The sequence below is a fragment of the Brachypodium distachyon genome, chromosome 4 (assembly GCF_000005505.3).
Source record: "Brachypodium distachyon strain Bd21 chromosome 4, Brachypodium_distachyon_v3.0, whole genome shotgun sequence".
Lineage (NCBI taxonomy): Eukaryota > Viridiplantae > Streptophyta > Magnoliopsida > Poales > Poaceae > Brachypodium > Brachypodium distachyon.
In genome coordinates, this window is record NC_016134.3 from 24,803,142 (window position 1) to 24,813,462 (window position 10,321).

At 41.2% G+C, this 10,321-nt stretch overlaps 1 protein-coding gene across 1 annotated transcript; it reads right to left on the reverse strand.

Moving 5' to 3' along the window:
* Positions 1-6,632: 6,632 nt before the first annotated feature.
* On the reverse strand, positions 6,633-7,261 carry LOC100833610. The gene has a single exon (XM_014902611.2). The coding sequence runs from the start codon at positions 7,214-7,216 to the stop codon at positions 6,761-6,763; it is 456 nt and encodes a 151-aa protein (XP_014758097.1). The 5' UTR covers positions 7,217-7,261; the 3' UTR covers positions 6,633-6,760.
* Positions 7,262-10,321: the final 3,060 nt, after the last annotated feature.

Here is a 10,321-nt window from a genome sequence, read left to right on the forward strand (position 1 = left end):
CTCGGAGCCGAATCGGAATTCGTGATATCTTTGTCTAGCAAGCTCCGAATCATGTGCCGTTTGATTTGTTGGAAAATATACTTGATAGGCTTCACCTTGCATCTCCCGCTGCATGCTATCGCACCTCATCTTCACTTTGTTCTTGTAGAGTTCAATAAGATGCCTGCATAACAAGATCACACAAGATAGCAGCTCTGCATCTTTGCAAATAATATATTGGACACGATTCATAATTGAATTCACCTGATTATAATTGTTATTAATTACTCCAATAAATAGGATTCTAATGGTTTTATCCATGGTGATCATGTCCATATCAGGACATATATAGCTCGGGCGCCGCGGCCGGCGAGCTCCTTCAGCAGATTTTCTACTCTGTTCCATGGTGCGTCGGGACTGGTCGAAGCTGCCATGGGACGTGCTCTGTCTCCTCTTCGCCGGCAAGCTGGGCGCCGTGGACGTGCTCATGGGCACCGGTCTTGTTTGCCGGTCGTGGCTGGAGGCGGCCAAGGTGCCCGATGTGTGGCGGTTCGTCAAGATGGAGGACAACCGGCCCTGTGCGCTATGGCAAAGGCGGCCGTGGACCGTTCCGGCGGCCAGCTCAAGGTGTTCACCGGCAAGCGGTTTGTTACGAACGAGCTCCTCCTCTATATCGCGGAGAGGTACGTATACGTAATCACCGAAATTTAGTGAATTTTTCAGTAATTTCAGTTTCCACTTCAGCCAAATGACTGAAATTCTCACGTCAAATTGACTAAAATCCAACCAAATTTGGGGTCAAAAAGATTTGAATTTGTGTGTATTGCTGAAATTATTGAAATATTTTCGACTGAAATTTCTGAAATCTTCTACATTACATACTAAAAGTACATGACGGAGCAATCAGAAAAAAAATAGGAGGCAAGAAAATCCCACAAAATAGCAAAACTTATGGCCGTTGATTCAATGGGTTCTTAGGTAAGAAATCAAATTAACGGATGCGATCTAATCTCTCCGTACAGCCGTAACCTTCCCGTGGTTTTCCTCAAAACCTCCTCGCGATCCGCACGCCCGATAGACGCCTCCCTATCGCTCTGCCTCTACGCGCCGCTAGCACTACTTCCTCCCTGGGCACGGGTGCGCTCATCTACGGCGATCGCACGCATGCATGGCCCTGCTGGACATCAGCTTTTCTCCCGTATGGAATATTGTAGCCTGCTCGTCGTTTCCCAAAATCCTGGCCGGTGATCCCTGGTCATCAAGGCTGCCGGCCTCAAGGCTGCAATCGTCGACGATGCATCTCCCGCCGCTTCCTGCGAGGCCCTCCCGTTCGTCCTAGTTAAGGGGAGAGAAACCGTTGAGCAGAGGATGCCTGATCTCTGATTTATCCAATCCGCCAGTTTCTCCAGGCTCCAGCAGATCAGTATTATACTCCCGGCCGCCTCCTGTGTCCAAGGCAGCAAAATGGAGTATGGTGCCTGTGTCCAAGGCTGGCAGGCAACAAAATGGAGTCTGGTGCTGTAACTTCGAGCCCAATCTCGGCCAACTCGGTAGGACAACGTCGAGGACGGAACTCCAATGAAGAAACTCAAAACTATGCCCAATTTTTGGCTTATTACCCTGCTTCCATGAAGCAAAAACAATATAAAAAAAATGCACAAGTAAGCATTTGTTTAGCTAGCATACTAAATTCTGCTGTGATATGCATCATCTTTTTGCATATTGTTGGAGACTTTCCATTATCTTGAATGGAGAATGAGTGGTTTACGCATAATCATCTTGATTAATCTATTTGGGGTCGTCATGCTCTACTATTGTATGTTTAATGGCATCCAAATGACAGGCCAGTACAGTTAACTTGATTGTTGGTGTTGCTTTGGCATGTGTCACTCCTTGGAATCTTACATATTTGCTAATTATAACATACAAGAAAATTGATAGGAGTCACTCTTGAGATCTTTTTACCAACTTCCTTATATTTTTATTTTGGTACTTCTTACTCAGGGAACCTAACCTCAGAATCATCACCCAGTCATATAATGAATACTTATTTTTGTATATATGTGGTAAATATTTGTTTCCTCTAGCTACTAGGTTAATTTGATTGCGTATGCAGATTCTACATTGTTATGAAACATGCATGTTCTTTGTCACATTGCAATGCCCAATATTCCAGTTATGAAAATAAACATAATGTATCAGTATGCTTCTTTGTATTTGATAACGAAAGTAGTTTAGTTTTCATGATTACTAATTAAACAAAGTTATGCAACTGGGTCGACTACCACTTGTAATAAAATTTTCATTGCAATGGCAATGCCCAATATTCCAACTTTGGGAAGACACATAATGTGTCAGTATGGGCGAAAGTCGTTTCTATGGGCTCCGGTATGTACCGGTGCCATGCAGCCACCACGTACGCGCTGCCACGCGGCGCCCATCCAGGCCCATGTGGTTTTTAATTCATATACCAGTAAAGCATATCATATACCAATGAACTATATCATTCATATATCATATACCAATAAAATATACCATATATACCAATGAGGTGGGACTGGACTAGCACCACGTGGCAGCATGTGAGGCCACCAGTAGGTACCGGAGCCGGTAAATAAGCCGCTCCTGTCAGTATGTTTCTTTTTTCTTTGATCACAATGTAGTTTAGTTTTCATGATAACTTATGAAACATTTTCTTTTGCAATTGGGTATTTCAGACACAAGAGACTAAAAAAGAGTAAACTTAGTCTTCAGATATATGGAAGATACAGTTGGTTCCATAAATGGGTCCTTTAGCAAGTTATGAAAGATATGATCTCAACTTTCAAAGTACAACTGTGTTTATAATTTTAAATAAATATCTGTATACCGGTGTTGCACTATATATTTAGCACAAATATCTCTACATTGGTAAATTAATTAAGATGCTGCCGGTATAAATAGGAAGAAAAATCTTGACTCAAGTGCATCAGAGCTTCCCTTTCATAGTAGTACTTGAATATTGTGCCTATTTCTTGGTAATGTCGATAGCTTGTGGATGTTGGCCCCAATTATGTTATATACATGAGAACCAAGCGATCTGCATTTTTGTTTTGAGGTCTAAATTGTTCTTAATGTTGTTCCTTGTCAGTGCATAAATCCTTGCTGTCCATGGTAATAGGCACTAGCCGGTTTGCTGCATTTAGACTCCTTCACTTGCGTATAAAATACAGTTGCATTAGTTTTTGGGAGTGTGCCTATTGTTCGGTCGATTCAGAAATAGTTATTTTTGTTGACGGTGTTAGTTTTTGAGAGTGTCTATGGCTCCATCTATTTAGAAGTAGTTATTTCTATATTGCCCCGTCAACTAAGAAATAGTTATGTCTTAGTTCAGTGCGATAATTGTACCATCATGATCTTCTCATCCTCTTTCTACCCATAGGAATCTTTGACTTGGATTGGACGGTTCTCATCGACCAGCGAGAAATCAATGTCACCTTAGAACTTTCAAAACTATTAGTTTCTATGCCTCCTTATATTAGTTTCGTTTCTCTTCTGAACTTCGCATGCAATTGTTTGTTCAATCTTTCTCCTTATGCTCCTTCAATAAGAAACTACCCTACATTCGGTAATCAACCTGAAAAATTCCAATAATTGTTATATTGCTATCTCATATGTTTGGTATTTTGCCATGATATAAATTCTCTCTTAATCCAACTATATCTGTCATTTTTGATAAATTGTTTTATTATGTGGATTTACCTAAAAAATTCTTAGGAGACATTAATTGTTTGTACATAGCAAACCAACAATTATGACATTTCTATGGTTTACACAACTAGACACACATGGATCTATTAGATATGCCCAATATGTAGTTTATATGATAGGAAACTACATTTATCGGCAAGAACTTTTGAAGATGAGTCTACTGATATAAATTTCATTTCTTAAAGAACACATATTAATAAAGTAATTCTTGGTCAAAGTCTTGTCTTGAACAAAACCAAATACGATAACCTTTGTGAAAAGGAGTGAGTATTTAATACCTAATTTTATTTTGCACTTGCATGAAATTACTTTTAATTGCAACCCCCAGTTTTAGTAGTCTTCACCATACTCCAATAATTTAAGTTACACGCAAGGAGAAATTTTACATGAACTAATCTACTACTACCTCCGATCCATAATAAGTGTCTTAGATTTAGTACAAAGTTGTAGTAAGTCTGAGACACTTATTATGGATTGGAGAGAGTACATTCTAGATTATGGATAATGTTGCTAGAGAGCTTTATTACACGGCCTTTCAGAATGATAGTAATGTCAACTAGGAAGTTGGGTGTTACTATGAGACATATTGCCTCTTACCTGTAGGTTTAGTTCCTATTGATCGTCTACAATTTAGATATAAAAACATCATAAAGCATGCCTTCTGTGCAAAACCGTGAGCTCGTCGACAAGTTTAGATTTTAGTGGTTAAAATAGTGTGCGGTCATTTTCGACCTGAATGATAGATTCATAGTCGATGTAATTCCTGAATAAACCATATATTTTTTGTGACGACTAAAATAATAGTATGAATGGTGCCCGCGCATTTGAGCGGGCTACTCCCTAGTTTCATTGAAAGTGGAAACCATTAACGGTACACACTCTCTCTCGCTCTCCTTAAATTTTTTTCAGTGCTGCTATAGTCTGTAGTGAGATGTACTCCTGTATACTTGTGCTGAATTAACTGAACTGAACCCATGGGCTAACAGCAACATCACACGGGCAACCCTTGGGATCAAGAAGGTAAATTACTAATTTGCACCTCACGTTTTCCTACTTTTGTTATTTGTATGCACTGTTTAACCCTGCTCTTACATTTCTATACATACACCAATAACCTAGGGGAGCGTGGAGGAATGGGTGAGGTGCCATGATGGTGATTTACCCTATTCAAGAGACATCAAGAGCACCATAAAGTACCATCGCAATATTACATCAGAAGGTTATCGTGCCTTGGAATATAGGTAATGCTGTTATGTTGAAAGTTTATAGCTTAGAAAATTGCAGTTTTCTAACCTCTCATCTCTCTTTCTTCTACAGTGGAGACCATGATGCTATGGTACCCTTTTGTGGGCACTCAGTCTTGGGTCCAAGACTGATCGCTCAACTTCCCCATTGTTGATGAATGGAGGGCTTGGCATCTCAATGGACAGTCCGCAGGGTACAAATTTTTCTACAAGACTTAAAATACTTCCATCGACCGATGGGTTCTTTATTATTAATTACTCCCTCGAATCCATAATAAGTGTAAATCTGTCTCATATATAATGTCTTAGGTGTGAGATACTTATTATCGATCGGAGGGAGTAGAGTATATACTCTGCTTTGGAGAACTCCACAGATATTTTCATATATATTGTGTCTCCAGATTCACCATAGCGTATGCAAATAACATGACATTTGCTACTGTAAAGGTAACAAGAAATCTATCTCTGCCTAACCGTCTTTACATGAGAATCGTTGAACAATTCAAAACATAAGAGTTCTGTAATGCACCATATATATATTATGGTATTATAGTCCTGAGACAAATATTGCTAACTTTAAATACAGGGCGGTGGACACACTGCGCCGGAGTATCAACCAGAGAGATGCCTTGCTATGCTCAGGCGTTGGATTTCCGATGAACCCCTCTGATTAATGTTCTGTAGGTTGCCACACACATGAAGTTGGATACAGGATCGCTGATCGTAAGGAAAAAAATGAAGTTGGATACAGAAAAGGTGTGTCTATTCCACAGGCATGCCACTGAAGAAAACACAGATTTCAGAAACTTGTGTTTGGTCTATTTGATTTTGATCGTAAGACCACATGTTCCGGTCAGTAGCTCTGAAATTGTGATTATCATTTGCTGGTTGTTTCAGTCACTTCTCTTCTGTCTGTTATTTCTGTTTGAATTTTTGAATCTGCCGGCACCGGCAAAAAGTAACTGAAAATTGTGAAAAAATTCAGACTTTTTGTTTGGCGCCAGAGGTAACAAATTTGACTGCAACTTTTTACTTCTCATAAAAAATGATGGGGCTCACTTAATGCTTTTGAGGGGCTGAAACAGTTTGGGCCTGTCTCAGATCGAATAGCAAATAAAAACAGGAGAAAACATCAGAATTCACTCCCGGTCAAAAAATAAATAAATCAGAATTCACTAAAAACCTGCAAGAAACATTTTTAGAGCCATGATTGTCACTGAAATTCCAGCAAAATTTTACATTGAACATTACAATTACCTTGATTACCTAAACTGCTGCTGTCATGCTCTGCAAGTTCTTCTTCAGCAGGAAACAGGACTCCCCTTCTAGTACTTGCATCTCTGATCCTCCGAGGTCCTGCATTGGGGAACAAGTTCATGGACTTGTGTGGGTGATTGATACGCTACTGCTACAAAAGCGCGCCCCTTCTACAGTAGTGCAGGTCGGTCGATGAATCCTAGATCTTCTCCTCTCCTCCATCTGAAGATCGATGTCCCCTTCGACATCCCTGATCCGTGCACTTGAGCATTGCCATCCTTCTCATTATCTCTTTCCCAAACATAGTTCGTATAAGTATCAACATTTGATCATTACAAAAATTTCACAGTAGAGATAATTCAAAGTGTTGCGTGCGCAAATGTGCAAGCCACAATGCTAGCTCTTATTGATAATAATTTGAAACAACAGCATATGTGCAAGTCACAGGAAACAAAACGCCACGCGAATAAACAAGCCCATAACCCTTCGGCCATATGCTGCTGCGCGCACACTTTACTTCAGAACGTAAATCAATTGCAACGCCGGCTGACGGCGAAATCGGAAAACGGAAACGACTTGGACACCACGCCTGCTTGGAACCTGAGATCGTCGCCCTCGCGCTTAACTTCGCTGACGCCTAGATTCCCTCCTACGGATTGGATTACCAGCTTGAAGCTCAGCCCGTCCAGCTCGCTAATCAGCAAGGACTTGATGTTCCCGTGTATGATGCTTCTGTACCGGAGCGTATAGCCGGCGACCTTGATCTCGCAGTCGCCTGGGAGGGATACATTGAAGGAGCCGTCCGGGTGGAGGACATAATGTCGAACACCTTGCGGGAGGATGCCCGGCGGGAAGCCGTACTTCCCCAGCATCTCGTATGCCGTTGGACTTGGAGCCGTGGAGTTGCTCGTGGTGTTGGTGGCCGAAGAGGCCACTATGGAGGCTGCAGCCACGAGGAGGAGGAGGAAGAGCTGGTTCATGGCCATGGCCGGTGCTGGTGAATGGTGATATCTTGTCGAAGAAATGTGCGGGGATGATTTAGCGGTCCGTAGATGTCCGTAGTAACGGCCTAGCTATATGGTGGAGACAATTAAAATCTGCCGGTTACAGAGTAAATGACAATTAATCGATATTTTCATTGTGATTATCCAAATGACGACACATATAAAAGATATTTTACGGTGCCTTTTTTCTACAAACTTGTTTAAAACGTACCCCCTCCATCCATATTAATTGTTAAAATATTACATGTATCTAGACTTTTTTATGCAAAGATACATCCATATTTGAGGAAATTTGAGACAATTAATATGTATTAGAGGGAATAAAAGAATTCTTACATGGACAAAAATAAGATTTCTTACACATTTAGCAACATAGATAATAAACAAAGTAGAATAATATACTACTCCTTTGGTTTCTAAATATAAGATGTGCTTTAATCTTTGTCTAAATCAGTTCGACCAAGTTTATAAAAATAAATCCACCAACATTTTTAACTCTAAATTGGTATACAAATTTTTCGGAAAAAAATTGATACATAAATCCAAGTCACTTATTTCCAGAACGAGGGGTATATCATTGCGACATACTCCTCCGTTCCTAAATGCTACCACACATTGTAACTATTAATATTTTTTTGTTTGGTTTTAGTGCAACTTTGCACTAAAACCACGACTGATATTGTAACTATTAATATATATTTTTTATAAATTTGGAATCAAGTATTTCAAGATGCTCGCCCTTGTGATGGTGATGGAGACCGGAGAGAGATAGTGGTAGTCTGCGAGAGTCGCGCAAGCACCACAACGTTGAGAGACGGAGAAGCAACCGTGAGACAGTAAAATTATGATCAAGACACCTCGATCTTTGGAGGTGAGCCTAAAAGAAATGACAAATGATCAGCTGGCCAAGCAAAGGTGGGGCAGACAAATCCATCGCAAGGCAACCTCGACAGTCAACATGCATGCTCGTCCTTCGGGAGTTGCGAAAGCAGAGAAATCATCCTGTTTTTCAGCATACTCGGGCCGTCGAGGTTCTAAATTTCAGAAAACCGCAGTTGCTGGGCTAGGATTTCACGGAAACACAGGTTTTTGGTTTGCAACAGAAAACCACAGGTTTTGGGCCTAATTTTTTCAGCAAAACCCAAATGACCCGGATAAGGCACTTTGACAGCGAAACCGACAGGTAGGACCCACAGGTAAGTCGCCACGTCAGACGAACTTTTTTTCCCAGTCCCTCATCTTAGTCTATATTTGCAGTTTGCACCCAACTCCAAATCAAATCTAAAAAAAAAACAGAAAATTAGCACATCTTTTGGCCGGCCGTGCCTTGCAGCAAGCCGCCGGATATGGGCTCCGACGAGCGTTGTGACCTCGCCGTCGATGGATGCCTCCCGTGACAGACCAACTTCGCAGCACAGGGGAGACACGGGGCAGCGCGGAGGCGCGAGGGCAGCAGCGCGGCGGCCCGTGGGGCGGAGCCTCAGCAGTGCACAACAGAAAGGCGGCACGCGGGGCGGGGGCCCGCAGGGAGCGGCGGCGGCGCGGGTACGAAGGCAGCCAGGTTATTTTAGTTTTCTAATTTTTTTAGATGTTATTTGTTGTTGGGTGCAAATATAGACTTGAATGAGGGGCTGGGAAAAAAGAGTTCGTCTGATGTGACGATTTACTTGTGGGCCCTACCTGTCCGTTTCGCTATCAAAGTGTTTAATCCGGGTCATTTGGATTTTCTGAAAACAGTTAGATCCAAAACCTGTGGTTTTCTGTTGCAAAACCCAAAATTGTGTCTCCGTGAAACCCTAGCCCCAAAACATGTGGTTTTTTGAAATTTACTCTACGATCAAATAAGAGGTGGCGCTATGAGAGAAGGCTGACGCAGGCATTGTGGTTCTCTGTTTGGGACCTGACGTTGTTTTTTAAATTTGTAATCCTATCCCCTAGTTTTATTTATTTATTTTACTCCCTCCGTCTTATATCAAGTGACTCAAATTTCTCAAAATATGGATGCATCTTTCCCTAAAAACGTTTAAATACATGTAATAGAAAGTCTTAATATGTTATGCAGGGAGTGGTTGTTATCTAAACATCTGCCCTTTGCTAGTGTTTTCTCTTGTATCTTTCTTCGAGGCCACTCCGCGGAACCTCTATGTCAATAAATGGATCGTTGGGTCCAATTTTCTCAGAAAAAAAAACAATTGAGGGCAAAACCTTGCTTTATGCGCAGATCAACCTGAGCAGTTATACAAAACCATCCAGGACTTGGCCAAACCACACATGATGGACAGCCACACTTGGGAAGAAGCCCCTCTAGTTTTTTTTGGGTTAATTGGATCTATACCATTATAATTTTCACCTGTTGGAGATATTCCATTACAAAAACTTGATTTGGAGAAATGCCACTCTAACTTTTTTATACCTCTATTCATGCCATTTTGTCCAATACCAACACGTATACCGTCTAAATACGTATAGCCATAGCTCTATACGGACAATTTTTTCCCATCCCAAGTCAAACAGTTTTATTCCTCTTATTCCCCACGCGTTCATCATATCCCGTCCCCAACGATGGACTCATATTACTGTTTTTTATTTTCTGTAATTTTTATAGATTTTTCTGAGAAGATTGAATTTTGGACAAATTTGAATTATTTTTTAAACCTTTATGGCGCTTGGAAGACTCGAACGTACTGCTGAACGTTGTAAATAGGGGTATTATGATAAATACTGTTATATACGCTTAAATACATGTATTTTATGAACACTTATTGGTCTTAAGTGGTCTTAAGGAGTCTGCAGAGTTGAGCCACTGGGTGGTACTGCCTAGTGACCCAGCCTCCTTGCACGACGTGCTTCCCATTTGGTTCCTGTAGTCTTCTCGTCCAACCTCAAACCTGTCTGACTTCGGAGTTCCGAAAATGTTTATTAGTCCATGTTTGCCTGCAACACTTGTATCTAATAGTATAATTCTGTACCGAATTGCATGTCAATGCTGATATATTATATTGCCCTGTAATCATATTTTGCATTTTCTAGTCCCCGTCGAAGGCGCTATGTGAAAGGGCCACCCCGGCGCCCATCGCCACGTACTAT